The 15,746-nt window shown below is 41.9% G+C and overlaps 1 protein-coding gene across 4 annotated transcripts in view; it reads right to left on the bottom strand.

Moving 5' to 3' along the window:
- Positions 1-833: 833 nt before the first annotated feature.
- LOC119490270 (neuron navigator 1-like) overlaps positions 834-15,746 on the bottom strand; it is a 125,101-nt gene continuing 110,188 nt past the window's right edge. For 3 of the 4 annotated variants that reach the window (XM_037773548.1, XM_037773549.1, XM_037773550.1), the window contains 23 exons: positions 15,515-15,556; positions 14,706-14,854; positions 14,408-14,587; positions 14,231-14,316; positions 14,006-14,029; positions 13,719-13,796; positions 10,874-10,957; positions 9,080-9,188; positions 8,848-8,972; positions 8,709-8,717; positions 7,205-7,389; positions 6,933-7,095; positions 6,651-6,822; positions 6,445-6,533; positions 6,246-6,341; positions 5,990-6,161; positions 5,051-5,316; positions 4,800-4,951; positions 4,638-4,709; positions 4,321-4,526; positions 4,116-4,234; positions 3,829-4,017; positions 834-3,392 (listed from right to left, as the gene is read on the bottom strand). In XM_037773548.1, the coding sequence (XP_037629476.1) occupies positions 3,297-3,392; positions 3,829-4,017; positions 4,116-4,234; positions 4,321-4,526; positions 4,638-4,709; positions 4,800-4,951; positions 5,051-5,316; positions 5,990-6,161; positions 6,246-6,341; positions 6,445-6,533; positions 6,651-6,822; positions 6,933-7,095; positions 7,205-7,389; positions 8,709-8,717; positions 8,848-8,972; positions 9,080-9,188; positions 10,874-10,957; positions 13,719-13,796; positions 14,006-14,029; positions 14,231-14,316; positions 14,408-14,587; positions 14,706-14,854; positions 15,515-15,556 (2,863 nt within the window). In that variant the 3' untranslated portion in view covers positions 834-3,296. The remainder of the gene's footprint in view (positions 3,393-3,828; positions 4,018-4,115; positions 4,235-4,320; positions 4,527-4,637; positions 4,710-4,799; positions 4,952-5,050; positions 5,317-5,989; positions 6,162-6,245; positions 6,342-6,444; positions 6,534-6,650; positions 6,823-6,932; positions 7,096-7,204; positions 7,390-8,708; positions 8,718-8,847; positions 8,973-9,079; positions 9,189-10,873; positions 10,958-13,718; positions 13,797-14,005; positions 14,030-14,230; positions 14,317-14,407; positions 14,588-14,705; positions 14,855-15,514; positions 15,557-15,746) is intronic. The other variant, XM_037773551.1, reaches the window with a different exon arrangement.

Below are 15,746 nucleotides of genomic sequence, written 5' to 3'. Positions count from 1 at the left end.
GCAAGTTTTCCCAATTTGAGTGTTACCTTCTAGACGACTTCATCTCTGTTAGTAACCTTTAATAAATATAATAATAATGATAAACATAAACAATTAAATCTACATTAAACCTGCAGTAGGCAGAATGTTTTTGGCATCATTGGGGCAAAACTTTCATAACCTTTCTAATTCAAGTGCTCTGAGAGGCTTCTGCACCTCCTAATGGCTCTGTTTTCAGGCTTTAAAAAATCTTTGAGACTTTAGCCAATCACAGAAAATTTCAGAGAGAGAGAGCATTCCTATTGGCTGTGCTCTGGCTGGTGGGCGGTGCTTGGTATTTCCTCAACTGATCTGAACATGGCTGCCGGGTCACAAACTTTCTAATTTTTACAGCTAAACGGTACACTACAAGATGTTTCTGTAAACGTTTTATGCAAGAAATACGCATTACAGTAACAGAATATTAATTCATATTTGATCAGCGCTGCCTAGTTTGACCGCCGTCAGCTCGGCTCTGATTTGTTGTTTTCCTCCGGTCTGTGAAATCTTGCAGATGCCATTAGGAGCACCGGAGGACACCGAGGGCACATGATTTTTTTTTCAGATTACCTGTCTCATGCACTACTGTCAGGATATAGTAACCGTTTTATAAAAATAACTTTTTTTTTAATCATATTTGCTCCAATTCTTCCCACTGCTGCTTTAAGTATTGCAAAAATAACATTCTGCAATGACAAAAAAAACACCACATACAAGTAAAATGTTCATACAGCCTAATAAATTATTATATAGGCTACAGGATTATTGGTGCCCCCTGCTGGAAAACATGATATAAACACAGCCAAGACAGGTACTGATGTGAAGAATGGCATGACTTTATTGTGTCCATTGCTCAATGTTAGACATATGGGATTTGATGTGTTTATAGAGACATGCCATACAACCATTATTAGGCCCCTTTTTTTAAGCCAAGTGCTCCTTCCCACTGGAGGAAGACAATAAAACCACCAAGGACGCCCGTTTTCTGCATACAGGGGCCAAGCCTTCTCTTAGATCTCTACACGTTTTAGTGATTGTTGTCGCAGATGCACTGACTATTTACAGTGTTTACAATAGTGATGTCATGTACAAAATAGGACAGTAACCTTTACAAATATTTGCATAAGAAAAAAAACAAATCTTAATAATAACAACATGAATAGAGGAAGATGTCCAGTTAATAAAAATCCCTCCCGTGGTAAGGTTAAGTGTGGTAGGTCCGATGAAACAAAACTTTGGGAACACGCCAGGGATACATGCATCGATATTACATCTCCAGGCTAATATCTGTTCTTACACTGCTTCCAACTCTCAGGCAACTCCACAAAGATGTCTTTCACACTTAATTTCAAAATTGTGTCAAATTGCACACAAGCAGCCCAGTCATGATACACATTCTCATCAGAGTTAACTGACACACACAGCATCTTAACAAACAGCTCATCTCCATGACTACCAGCCAAAAAGGTCAAAATTGATAACCCGCTCCACCTCCACATTAAAGTGACATCAGAGTAGGTGAGAGGAAGTGATGATGTTTCCTCTAAATTGAGGCCTCCGTGTGGTAGATTAAAGCAGCCGGAAAGCAGCTTTAGGCCAAATTGTGTTTCAGGCACAGATAAGACTTAGGCATCATGTCTCTACTTTACACCAGCACCCTGTTTGGACAGTAGAGGAACATCTGGACAGAAAATGGCAGTCTGAGGTACTTCAGGGTCAAAGGGGCACAGCGGGGCTGAGAGGTTTAAGAGTATCTCTAGTTTCCTCCTCTTACATGTCTTTTTCTTCCTTCCTCACGAGAACAGTCGAGATGTGAGCAATAAATACTCTCTGTAATCTAGTATTCTAACATATATTATGTGCAAAAAAACAAAGGAAAGAAACAGGAGGAAGCCACTTAAAAATGAGTTTCAGCCTTTCTTACCTCCAGCCCTTACTCTTACTGTAACTCTCAAAACAATGCGTGAGAAGGAGCAAATGCAACGAGGAAGGTTATTTTTGTTTTGTACAGATTCTTATCACTTGATGGCAGTTTTTTTTAGTCATGTTCTCCACTTCCCCTTGTGGGGTGATGAATGAGAAATGATAGAAACAGTGACGCGATATTGGCGTGTTAGGTATACATAGGTGATTGCTGCTGTATACAGATGATCGTTGAAGATGACTCAGTATAAAATCCTACAAAATCAAGATTTTCAAAGCTGTATCCTCATCTATCACAAGAGAATTTTGTGTTTTAAAACTAAATACAGAATATACGCAAGCAAAGCCAGAAATGTTAGGCCTGTTTGGGCAGACTACATAAACAAGCTTTTTTTTTCTTCTGTGTTTACAATACAGTATGTTGAGCTGGGTCAATGTCTGTGGTTATATCAGTATATTACTGGAGGAAACCAGCGGCTACTGAGTCCACCCATGATGACATTTTCTTTACAGACTGACCCTTAAACCGATTCATTATTCACCCATGCATGTTACTCTTACAGCTTCACAGTTCTGATATTTCAATCCATGAATGACACAATGGCTGAATTGATAAGAAAAAAAACATTCAAGGCCATTTTCATAGCTCTGTTAAAGAGTGTGTGATATATTCTACCGAGCACCTTTGATAAGTCAGAAAGCACACCAGGAGAGCACTGAGGCAGGAGTAGATGCTGCCATCTAGAGGATTTACCGATGAACTGCATGATTCCTGTTTAATACATTGACACAGCCTCCTTAAATCCAATTACCACAAGTAGAAAATAAAGTGCATTTTTTGGCTGTCGTCAAGCGATGATCCTACTTTTGAGGAAATCAGTTACTTCTGAGATGAATTTCTTTGTGAAATGAAGCCTTCAAAGAAAACCAGCATCAGTAAGCACCAATTAGTTTGTGGTGAAAGTTGTGGCAGTCAAAATGAAAAAGAAAAAAATGGGTCTTGATCAATAGGATTATAGGTAATATTTTTGCATCATACTATTCCGGTTACCATGCACTTGCAGATTCAACAACAACCCATCTGGAACAAATTGAGGGAAGAGAAGAGACACCACATGATCATCACAGCTTCCTATGAAAGCATCGTCAATCTAGTCGCAGGGCAGAGCATACCCTTCGTCCATAATCACTCTCTCTATAGATCCTTTACATTTAGCTTCGTAGCTGCTCACTGAGCACACAGTTAAGTTAATTATTGAGTCTTTAAAGTCTCATTGGGACTGCACCCGCTGTGTCAGTCGTTATAAAGAGTCCATAGTTCCATAGCTTGACTGACAGTCAGTCGCATGTTATTCTCAGAGTGTGGCCTGCAGGGTGGGATCCAAACAGCCTTCCCGCTCTGGAGACTCTATGTAGTTGGCCGACTCCTGGAGCTTCAGCAGCATGGCCATCTGGGTAGCAGGAGGAGACACAGAGTCAGATTAACAGACATGTTTTGTTTTACAGGGTTATATTTAGCACAATTTTGCATCTCCTCAATTTTTTAATTCAGCACAGTATTAAGCCTGCAGATGCAAATGAGCCCAGTTCGTCAGATTTACATTAAATGCTGTACTAAATAAGTTGTGATGCAGTATTCACTGTGGAGGTCTGGAAAACGGAAAGCAACATTTTCTTTTCTTTCATTTAACCTGTGCAAAACCTTAGTGCAGTCTTTTAGTAAATAAGAACGTGACTGTTTAGTGCCTATAAAAGGACCCCAAAGTCGATCAAAAATGTTTGCCAATTAATTTTCTGTTGATAGAGTGATTAACTGACACTTCACATCTATGCATCCTCTCTGCTCTTAACTAGTCCCCCCATCTCAACAGAAACCTTCACTCTCACCAGTGGGTCTGACTCCAGTGTGCTGGGTGGAGGTGTATCTTTGGGGGCCTTCTTCTCCTCACTGAGTGGGCCTATGCTTGGGGGAGGTAGGTGAAAGAGCCTGGACTGGTCCTGCTGTGCGTTGGGCCAAGGGAGGGTCCCTCTCACCCACTCCACTGGATCCTCCCATACTGCCTTCTGCCCGTGCACCTGAGAGAACAGAGAGACGAAGAGATACAGCAATGAATGTCTTGTTGTTGTTGTTAGGACTTTGGAGGATATGTGATTTATCATGTGCATGTGCTCACCTTGATGCCGTCTTTGGCTCCCTCCTGCAGGTATGGTATGATGGAGTGGTTCCACAGGTCAATGAACCACTGCCTGAACTCTGCCACTGATACTGGGCATGATAGGAAGAAGCAGGGACCTGAGGGAGGGAAAATCTCATGTTAACTGGTTCCAGATCCGATTATCTTTCCTGTTTTCTGCTTTAACCGACCGACTGTCTCTCACCTATGAGGAAGTCCGAAGTGCCGTGTTTCTCCAGGAAAGTGTGGAGGTGGTACCAGAGCTGAGGGATCCAGTCTAATACGCGCAGGAGAGCCTGGTGACGTGCGGAGTCCTGCTCCTTCTCCTGGTAGGATTCCACAGATTTACGGTGCAGGTACCTCAGCAGGAACCCGTTAGCCGGTTCCACGTTGTTGGAGAACATTACCATCCTGTGGTCATATGCAAGAAATGTTACATTTATATGATATATGATAGCTTCATGTTATATTTAATATTGTAGCAAACTAAGAGGAGGCATTGTAAACGTGCTTTGTGCTCACCTGAAGCTAAGGTGAAGACTGTGGTTAGATGACATCTTCACAGGCTGATTGGTCGTCCCAATGATGTAAGGACTGAAATATCAAAAGGAGGAAATTATTTACTTTCATGAAATCTTATTTCAACCCTTTAGTGACATACTGCGACTGTGTTTAATGACTCACCATTTGTGGTACTTGCAGGTGAGTGCTCCGTTAACAAGCTCAGTGAGGGATGCTGAATCACTAATGTCATCTATAATAACAACCAGCGGCATTTCTCCTCCGCTCTCTCTGTCTATCTGATTTGCTAGATCGGACAGATACAACTGCAACTCCTGTGAAAGAACAGACGGGTGAATTTACATTTTCAAATCCCTATTTGTGTAGAAAAAAATAATAACTTCTAGATAACTGTCTTCAGCGTCATGTGCTACCTTCTGTGATTGACGATGCATGTTGAAGGTGACAGCGGCGCTGCGACCGAGGAGACAGGTCTCGTGGTCGGCCTCGGACGAGTCGGTCCGGCTGCGCTGCAGGAGGTAGTGGGCCAGACGCTGAGCCAGGTAAGTCTTTCCTGTCCCGCTGGGCCCTGACAGAACCAGACGCCTGTGTTTCAGCAGCAAGCTGATGTAGTGCAGCATCATCGGCTTCGGTATCAGTGTCTCAAACACCAGCGAGTCAACACATTTTTCTCTGAGACCTAAAGAGAGGCAACCACAGGGGAGAGAGAATGGAAAAGCAATTGGATTAGTATTTATTATTACATACTTGTGAATATGGGATGTGAAAAACAGGGAAATGCTGATGTTTTTTCATGTTTTAGCCCTTTATTTACAATTCACGGGTACTTTAATATGAAAAGCATAATATCAGTTTAAAAAATGTCCAACATCTAGACACAGACTGGTTTTTATTCATTTCTGTATGGCGGAAAAATTATAATGAGTCTTGCTCGAGTGAGGTAAATCCATCACAGTTTTGTCAAAGTTGAGTTATCATTACAAGGTAATACAGTGGTGAGCAGGGACTGTTTTAAAAACTATCCCTATTGGTGCATTCATGACATTCAACAATTCAGTGTTGGCTACCAAACAGGAACATCTTTATGCAAGAAATCCTCAACTTCAGAGTCGTTTCCACAATGTCCATCTTTGATTATTGCTTGTCAGAACATCTTTAATTAACTGCTTTACTGGGAAATAAAAAGCTAATTTTGTAAAAAAAAAAATACACTGTCTCAAAATTGAGTTTTATAGTGTACTAGAATAAACTGAGACTAAGAAATCAATCAAAATGAAAGTGGTATTATGCACAATTTTAAGAAAAATTATTACTAGTATGGTTTCTACGATCAGTCGAGGACACTCACTAACCTTTCAAAGTGACGAGTATTCGAGCTGAACCACTGCTGAGACAACGAAAAGGTGATGCTTGAGGTTTATCCCCTCCTATCACCCTCTGCCCTCCCTGGGTCAGCTGGTACATGTGCAGCGAATCACAGGACAGACCCAGGCTGGCAGTCGGGTCCACTTGAGTCAGGTAGTCCTGGCGAAAAAAGAAAAATAAGTAAGAACTCATCTATCAAAACATAGCTACACTATTTATTAGAACCACTAAGCTTTGACTTACCTTGAATGTCTTAGCTATAAGCGAGTCGAGACAGGACCAGTCGGTTCTCACACCGACCGGCACTGAGCCCAGATAGAACTCCTGCTGCTTACTGTCCTACAGAGGCAGAGAGAGGGAACGAGTGCACAGTCTCAGTCTCAGCTGTTTGATTTAAAGCTGCTGACATTATTGGATATTGTGTCTATTAAAAGGTGTTTACCTCTGCTTGATCTCCAATGCGGACAAGCACTCGTGCACACACCTCATCCCGCTGGGAAGACACACTTAACGTGTCAACTGAAGATACGTCTGAAAGAGTGTAAAAAAAAAAAAGAAAAAAAAGATGAAGGGAGTATAGAAATATAACTTTTATGTATACTGTGCATGTGCGTGAGCAATAGGTGCAATGCTGTGTTTGTCTCTTACCTGGATCTTTACAATCATTCAGACTGAGGCTGAAGGACTTGGTGAGGGACATCGGCTGCCTCAGTGAGGGCCCCAGGAGAGAGGCCAGGCCTGAAGGCTGGGAGGTGGACGAGGTGGGACCGGTGCCTGTTTTCAAATGGTCATTCTCCGCCTTCAGGTTCTCCACCGTTGACTAGGATATAGGAAGGAAAAAAAAACGTTGAATTCAAGTTATATCAACACACAAATGCACACTCATTTTATACTTCAGGTACTGAATATGCACATGCAGGTAAAACAAACCTGCATGCTGTTCATGGCTTCTCGGAGCTGCTCCAGATGATGTGCGGAGCTTAAGGCCTCCAGTCGGATGTCTGTCAGTTCTCTCTCTTTCACCCAAAGTTCTGAGCGTAAGTCTGTTACCGACGTGTCCTCGTTGTCTCCCTCTTCTGTAGTCTCCATGATCCTGGAAGGGAACACGATGCACTCATCAGGGCCAGACCCCCGTGAAAGCTAAACTGGCTATCTCACTATTGAGCTAAGAGCAAGTAGAGTAAAGGCGTTTGTGTACTTACACAGAAGAGGTGGCGGAGGCCGATGTTTTAAGGGATAAGGGCTGGATTTCTTCTTCTTCTCCCCCCTCGTGGAGCATCTTTGGGGAGTTGGGAGCTGAGGAGTCGGGGGTGGCGATCTCCTCAATGTCTGAGTACGTTTTGGCGCCTTTCTTGATGCTGAATGCCTTGTTGAAGGAGCTCCTCAGCTACACAGATTGAGAGGAGCAGGGAGAAAGAAGGAGAGAGGGACGATTGAACCAGTGTTTACTGCATTTATTACAGAGAGAGGTAAAAAAAAAAGAAGGTTATGTTAGGATTGTTATTAATCTGACACATGCTAAACATTAAAGGAGTGGTTCGTCATCTTTGGGAACGCATATTCACTTTCTTGCCGCGAGTGGGATGAGAAGATTGATACCACTCTCATGTTTGTCTGTTCAATAGGAAGCTGGAGCCAGCAGGTGATTAGTTTGCATAAGGGAAGGGGGAAACTGCTTTACCTTGCACGGATTCTCGCAATGTCGCAAGATCACGCAAGAATCACAGGATAAAATATCCATCTTTTAAGGCTTCAGGTAATGTGTTTGAGGCCGGCAAGCCAGACCACGAGCCAATCAGCGTCCTGTGAGGAGCTACTGACAGCTACTTCTCCCGACTGGCTTTGGTAAGAGTTGACAGATATTTCATTCCTGCCAAGTATTTTTTAAAAGTGCCTGCCCATTTCCAAACAGTTTCCAATTATTGTTTCTCAGATGGTTCATGTAACAAACCATCTGGCGAGTCAGGTTAGAAACAGCTAGCCTGGATTAAAAAAAATCTGCCTATCAGCACCTCTAAAGCTCACAAACACACTTCCTGGTGAGGTTATGCAGAGACATTGAAATTGACTGTACCCAGCCAAGAAACACCCACCACAATCTGTTGTTTTTTTTCATTTCCATTTTTGTACGGATTAAACAAATGTCCTGGCAGGCGTCTTTGTTACCTTCAGACTGAGCCAGGCTAGCTGTTTCCCCCTGTTTCTATTCTTTATGCTAAGCTTATCTAACTGGCTTCATATTTAACGGACACACATAAGAGTAGTGTCAACTTTTGGCAAGAAAACAAATATTTCCCAGAATGAGAAACTATTCCTTTAAGCTTCCAGTCATTTTCTACAAATAGGCCAAAGTTAAAGTTATGTTGTTTTACTTGGTAAGGTTGTACAAAATTTAAATGAAGGACAAAATACACACTAAAGCATGGTGTAAATGAGGAGAAACATAACTTGAGAACTGCAATTAGTAAACTTTGATGATTAAACTGAGAGCTTTTTATGGAGCATCATGTCTGCTCATTGTCTCGCTGACTGAATTACAGCCGTTCAAATGTAATATTCACAGAACAGGCAGCCAATCAGCAGTCTAGGAGGTCAATGAGCAGAGATGGAGGGTACTGGAGAACTGTGTTGCAGTTTTAGATGGTCCATAATGCTGTATGACAGAAAGTTATAGAGGCTTTATTGGGACACAATGACTGCACTCACCTCAAAGACCTAAAACAGAAAAATAACACAACACAGACTTACTACTATGTCATCATCACTACGGAGAATGAACTAAAAATAGACAAACACCAGGTTGTGAGAGTATAACATTGCCTCACATGCAGCATTGCATTCTTACCCAGCTCTTTTTCTTCTTCTTCTTGGCATCTTGGTCCTTCAAGCTGCCCATACTCGACATACTGGTGAGGCTGTTGAGACTGGAGATGCTCTCACATGAGTTCTGACGTCGAATCTGCATGGAATCTGGTGACCAAGAAAACTCAACATCAAAAGAGGCAAAATGTGCAGAAACAGTCAGATGTGCAGAGATAGAGAGAGAGAGAGAAAAAAAAACTGGTCTGTCTCCAAACCTTTCATATTATCTGGGTTGTTTAAGGCTCCTTGTATCACGGCCTGGGCTTCATCATTCCTGTCCTTCAGAGCCTCGATGGTCTCCCTCAGATCCAGCAGCTCTGAGTCCTACACAAACATATTCAATACATGTCAGTGAGTTGGGTTGGGATTAGGAATGGGACGATATAAAAATTTCATGTTATGATTATTCTGGCCAAAATACTTGCGATTCACAACATTATACCAAAATCTCATCAAAATCATCATCATCAAAATCTGCTTTAAATGCTTAAAATGAAACTAAAACAAACTGGAATCACTTAACCTTACATTTAGTTAAGAAACAAATATTTGTATTGCATCACTGATGGACATCTTTTTTTTAGTGAACAATGTTTTTAATATCTTAAATAAGGTAATTATCATTCATAAAAAGTCCCCTTGCATAAATAAATAAAAAATAACACGTTTTTGTTTTTTTTCTTACATGATAATTCCTGTATTTTTTTAAATCAGGCTCTGATAGCAAGCTAAACAGGTTTTTTAAGTCACTTGTGAGGATATTCACGATTGTCCCAATAATGTAAATTCATCACAATAAACTTATTGTGAGTGTTTTTTTATCACAACCCGCAATAAAATCCTATATTGTCCCATACATAGTTTTGATGGATCTGTTTCAGCTTTATCATAAAAAAAATGCATCAAAGTAATTCATATTTATCACCGCTTCACTCATTACCCCATTCACGCTCATCTCAGTTCAGTGCTACTATGCCTCTTCTTATTCTTGTTTATTCTTTTTTTTAAATACATTTAACTACAACTTTACTCTATTTTAACTTTTTGTTTACATTTATCTCTATATAATACCGGTATTATTATATTTTTAAGTGCTCGTTTACACGTTTAGAAAATAATTTCTATTGCACTTACACCATGGCAATGTAGCATTTCACAACACATTGTGTTTTTATAATGACATATGTGACAAATAAAGATAGATTTTGATTTGAAAATAATGAATGCTTTGGCTTATTTTAATATTTAAAAGAAACCCTGATACTTTCCTATATTTTTGGGGAGCAGTAGTATTGTCTGATGTTTTAGTTGACCTCTACGGCTAAAACTCAAAGCATGAGCTCATACACCTGGTGGGTTTGATCCCCCTCACGATGTTAACAGTTCAAAAGTACAAAGAGTCCAGAACAACAGAGCCTCTCTGTGCTGCTTAACTGTGCGCTAAAGTCGATCCCACTCCACTCTAAATAGAGCCGCCCGGCCCATCTCCTCAAGGTTAAAGAGCCTGTGCTCGGGGCTGAGCTGCACAGGTCAGCGCGCTGGCACTAACAACAAAGACTTTCTCTAGAGCGGTCTAGACGGGCCTTTCAGTGGGAGCAGCAAGGCATGAAGCACTCAAGAGAGACTCCTCACATTTATGCACACACTGAACATCGCCTCGGGTGCTGATCAATTTATTCACAGCAAAACAGATACAAAAGGCTGAAGAATGCAGGAATGTGGTGTTTGGTGTGAGTGCACGTGCGAAGCTGTTTGCTCTTTTCATTCAGCCTAAAGTGAAGGTTGTTTTTCATTGATCCTCTGTCTTCTTCTCACACTAAGTTACCCTGTGGGGCTGCAGCCTGTGGGCCTCTAACCTACATTCAGCTCCTCACCGCAGGCTGTGATCAAAGTCGTCTCGCTCCGTGTTAACACAGCGCCTCCTGCTCATAAGACGGACACAGTGCTGGAATGCAGCTGGAATTCAGGTTTGAGAGTGTTTGTGTTTGAAAGAGAGGATGTGACGTTACCTTCTGTTCCTGGCTTATTGACAGACTCTGCAGCCGAGTTGTCATCAGATTCAAACTTTGCTCGAAGGCGGCCACCAGATTTGCCTGTTTGGAAAAGATGAAAGACAAAAGCTGTAATTCATGTTTTCCCCCAAAATGTTTATTAAAGTAGTTGTCTATAACAGGACATTATTATTTATTCATTTATTTTATCATTTTATATTACTGGTCTTTTACAGCATCATTTACATGTAGATACTAAAGGCCCTGACACACCAAGTGAGTCAGTGAGCATCTGATGGCCTAGTTTTTGCGGTGTGTCTTGCACTGTTGGCTGTAGTCTGCCTGTGTCGGAGGCGTTTTGGCCGATTTATCTTGTTTAATCGTCGATGGAACCCGTCAGTGAGAGAAATTACTCTGATTGGCTGTTCAGCTTAAGCGAATCAGTGCACAAGAAGAGAAACGGAAGTGACAAAAGCAAGCCAACGAGTAAAGGCAAGAGGAAAAACACAGAAGGCTCTTCTTCAACTCATCAGATCATTCCAATACACGGGTATTTTCACAAGGACATGAACATCTGGAATGAAGCTAAGTGGTGAGTGAGAGCAGTGTGAAAATAGTCGGCAGACGCTGCTTCATTTCATGTATGTATCATTACAACGGCTTGTATATCCGCAGTCCTCGGTCTTCCTGTGTCCCTTTTTGAATGACGAATACAGACTACCAACACCTGCTGGTATGGAGAGTTATTTCATCTCACGCAGGCGCAGAATGGACGTGGTAGTCGGCCGTTCCGAGTGCAACTTTTTGGCCAAAACACAGGCAACGTGAGGCGACGCAATTGTCGGCCTTCGTTGCCGCTAGTTCCCTTGATGTCGGTTTGGTTTGTCCGGGCCTTAATTAAACTAGAAATTGACGACCTATGCAGGGACAGATTCAATAGATCTCCTCTGCCCCTTTATCCCTCGAAGTCGAGGTGCTAAAAGGATGAATATCACACAAAGGCTGGACAGGATGTCCCCTGTGGAAAATTCTCCTCCTCTCTAATCTCTCTCTCACACACACCCACTTTAGCCCAGAACAGGAAGGGAGAATTACTTCCCCTCTCCTTTATAGAATGTATTAATACAGTAAAATAATGCATACAGCCCGGTCATTAATCCAGTACATAATCATGTTGTGATCCTGTGCACCTGCTTTGCCTATTCACTGCTGCCCTCGCATAATAAGGTCAAACCGTATGAAAAAAAATGTCTCACACACAGAAACACTTGACTGATATGTGCTGCATGAAGCCGTGCATAATGGCTGCGCTGTAATGCTGCACTTGGACCAGTGGAAACGCTGACAGGGTGGTCGTACAGAAACAACCTTGCAGAGTGGAGAGAAAGGGCAAAGCACCTGTGTGTATGTGAGTATGTATGTGTAGGTTCAGAAGGAGGTTAGCATTATTCAGGCCCCACATAGATAAGGAATATGCTGAGGCTGCACAGAAATGATCGATGACTGGCATACCACAGCTTAGATGTTAAATCTCTCTCTTTGTGTCTCTTTTCTATCTTATCTGAAGGGTAAATTCTCTTGCGTTGTGTGAAAAATAAAGTGTTTGTGAAGGAGGGAAGAGTGAGGATTGGATTGGCTGGCAATACTCAAGTCTTTAAAAACAGGTCATGAATAAGAGGCTGAGTACAGTAGAACAGCTGGGCACTGTAGCTATTAGCAAATGTAGCAGGGCGGTGTACTATATGTGGGACAGAACAAGTGCCCATGTTCGTCATAATAATGGAACATGTCACCCAGTGCAACGATGTGGATCATTGATGTGTTTTTAATAGTTTTTGGATAACAATAGAACTCGATTTCACAGAGGAATAAGGTATTTAAAGGCCCTGTCACACCAAGCCGACGGTCGGCTGTCAGACAATTTCTGGGCCGTCGACGAGCGTCTGTCAGCCTAGTTTTTGCGGTGTGTCCCGCACCATCGGCTCTAGTCGGCCCGTGTCGGAAGCTTTTTGGCTGATTCAACGTGTTGAATTGGAGCCCGTCAGTGAGAGAAATCACTCTGATTGGCGGTTCAGCTTAAACAAATCAGTGCACAAGAAGAGAAACGGACGTGAGGAAAGCAAGCCAGCGTGTAAAGTCAAGAGGACACACACAGAAGGCTCTTCTGATTTTTCATCTAACATAATCTGAAGAAAGTTTAATGTGCTATGCAATTCTTTTTTGTTTTTACATTAAGCGGTAAGAAACAAAAGAAGAAGACGGTTGACGACAGCCTGACATTGCTTTTTCTTTGCCTGCTGTCGCTTACTCGACACTCGTGATGTCTTTATGAGTATCAGTTACCTTGGCCTCAGGGTAGATGTCAGTGAGGTGGACAGTTCATCAAAATGAGTGACAAGTTTTAGGGTGTAAAATTGGAAGGAGGTGTGACTACAAATATGTTGCCTGAAGGTGAAAGGCTGCATATTGTAGCTTTAATAATGGGAAATGTCATTCAAATAGAGTGTGGTTGCACAGAGCAACATTTTTCTCTTTATGATATCTTATCTGATATATCTTTTAATTGGACTGTTTTTCTGGCATTTTCCTTTTATTACATGGTTGACAGACCCCGTCCGTCTTTTGTTTCACTGCAACGGACATTTTGTGAGATGGAAAATTCTCTTTAAGGATTGAAAACCACTTGGGGATAAAATGTTATTTATTTAAGAATATTTCCAAAAGACATTAAGTTAAATTTGAATATTTTTTAAGAAGAAATTTTGAGACTGCTACAAAGAAAAATAAGTTATTTGGGTGCTTTATGCCAGTGGGTACTCCCATTTATTAACGATGAGTAAGATAGCAGACAAACAGTACATACGTTTGCCGTCAGCTGTGTCGTCAGGTTAGACACCTTCTCCTGCGACGATTCCAGCTCCCTCCTCAGCTTACGGATTTGCTGTGAGGGAAAACAGGCATGTTACACTCTGAAGAAAACGAGGTTACTAGAGCTGACAGTGGCTGACATTACACGAGTGACTTTGAGTGAATGTTGTTCATGAAATGAATGACGGACTTGTTCTCCCACAGACAACAGCGATGAGAGTGATGGATGAGAGGGCAGAAATGAGACGGAGAAGAAGAAAGAGCAGGAAAGAACACACTTACCTCTCCCTGAATCCTTTCCTCAGCCTTTGGAAGCAGGAGGAATAAAAGTCAAGATGTTAGATAAGACAAAAGGAGAAGAGGAGAGAGGAGAGGAGAGGAGACTAACAAGGTATTGGGCATACCAAGGGAGAAAGTCTTGTCTCTCTTGAAACGAGAGGAAAGCATCACCGTACACACAAACATCCACACGCACTCACACCACATCACATACGGAAGTGTAGCTACCTGAGTCTGTATGCCGCCCACACTCACCGAGGAGTAGCTTGACGAGGCGTTGGACGCCAGGGAGAGTACAGACCCATGAACTGAAACTTAAGAGCAACAAAAACAAACTAATTACAAACTGAGTTGCACAACAACACTGAATAGAACGTCGTAAAAAAAATAATTCAGTGGGCTCACCCTCGTCGGGTTCCTTGTCCCTGAAGGATCCGGAGCGAACCATTCCCATGCTGCGGGGGCGTTCGGCCAGCGAAAGCGTGCTGCCCAGCGGAGACGCTCCGTACAGCTCCAGAGAGGCGTCTTGTGTCGGGATGCTGTTGGATCGAGTCATCCTCGGAGGTCCGCTGACAGGGCTGGGTACTAGTAAGAGAGCAGAGGGGTCAAAGGTAAGAGAGTTAGTGATGTTATACACGAAATGCATTATTAGTGTAGCGCTATTCATACTCTTTTGAGTGTGTGTACATGTGTTTAAACTCACCCATGCTGGTCTTAGAGGTGCGGGGCAGGGAGGTGGGTGAGGACAGCAGTGGAAGAGTGAGCGAGTCGGTCATACTGAGGATAGTATGAGAGTGTCTCCTGTCTCCTTTCTCCTTCCCTTCCTCCTCAACCTGCGAGGCACTGCTGAAACTACACAGACAGTGGACAAAGTCAGTGTCGCTAATGGTAAATAAAGAAACTGTCAGTCATTATAGATCTGTTGTTACGTATTAAATTTAACGTAAATTGTTGTTTTAAAGTCACATTGTGTTTAAAGCTTTCCGAAATGAAAGCCGTTATTTATCATCTATAAGCAGGATATAAACATATCATATATTTTTACAACACATTACAATGTAGTTAAGGACACATATAGGGTGTAAATAAGTGTTTATTAATGTACAAAATTGTATTAACTTCTCCTATGAAGACATATTTTATAATAATAATCTGTCTATATACCAGCAGGAGGAGTTGAAGTTTTTGACCTTTAAAAAGATCTTATATCTATACATTTTTATATACTGTTTTTAAATGCTAAATAGGTGGGGTTAAGTGTTGCCAAGTAACAAAAATAAATGTTGGCAGTGACACAATGAGAAACAATTTTGAGGGGATTAAAGCAGGATTTACAAGTGACAGGGATGATGAGGATTAACACAATCTGTCATTCACTGAGGATCTTATCAATGGGATCTCTGTGTGTGTGCAATTAAACGACTGTGCCAAAATTGCGTCAAACGATCAGTGCATGACAGCGTGTGGTGTTTAAGAGCGTGTAGCTGTATGTGTGTGTGCGTGTCCACTTACCTTAAACCTTTCTTTGGCAGCGTGTTTCTGTCTCTCTGAGAACTGTGGAGATTAAACAATGACATTATTTAACCACTGCTGTAGGCAGTTATTAAACTCTCAGGAACAGGCAGCAGGCACAAAGAAGCACAGTACGACTGGCAGACAGCTGGTGTCAGCCAGTAATTATGACTTCAGTCACTGCGGCCTGTACAACACTGATAATAGGCTCGTAGTAATAATAGTCTAGAAA

The sequence above is a fragment of the Sebastes umbrosus genome, chromosome 6, assembly GCF_015220745.1.
Source record: "Sebastes umbrosus isolate fSebUmb1 chromosome 6, fSebUmb1.pri, whole genome shotgun sequence".
NCBI lineage: Eukaryota > Metazoa > Chordata > Actinopteri > Perciformes > Sebastidae > Sebastes > Sebastes umbrosus.
The sequence above is the reverse complement of the archived record's forward strand: the minus strand, read 5'-3'. Positions and strand labels throughout refer to the sequence as shown.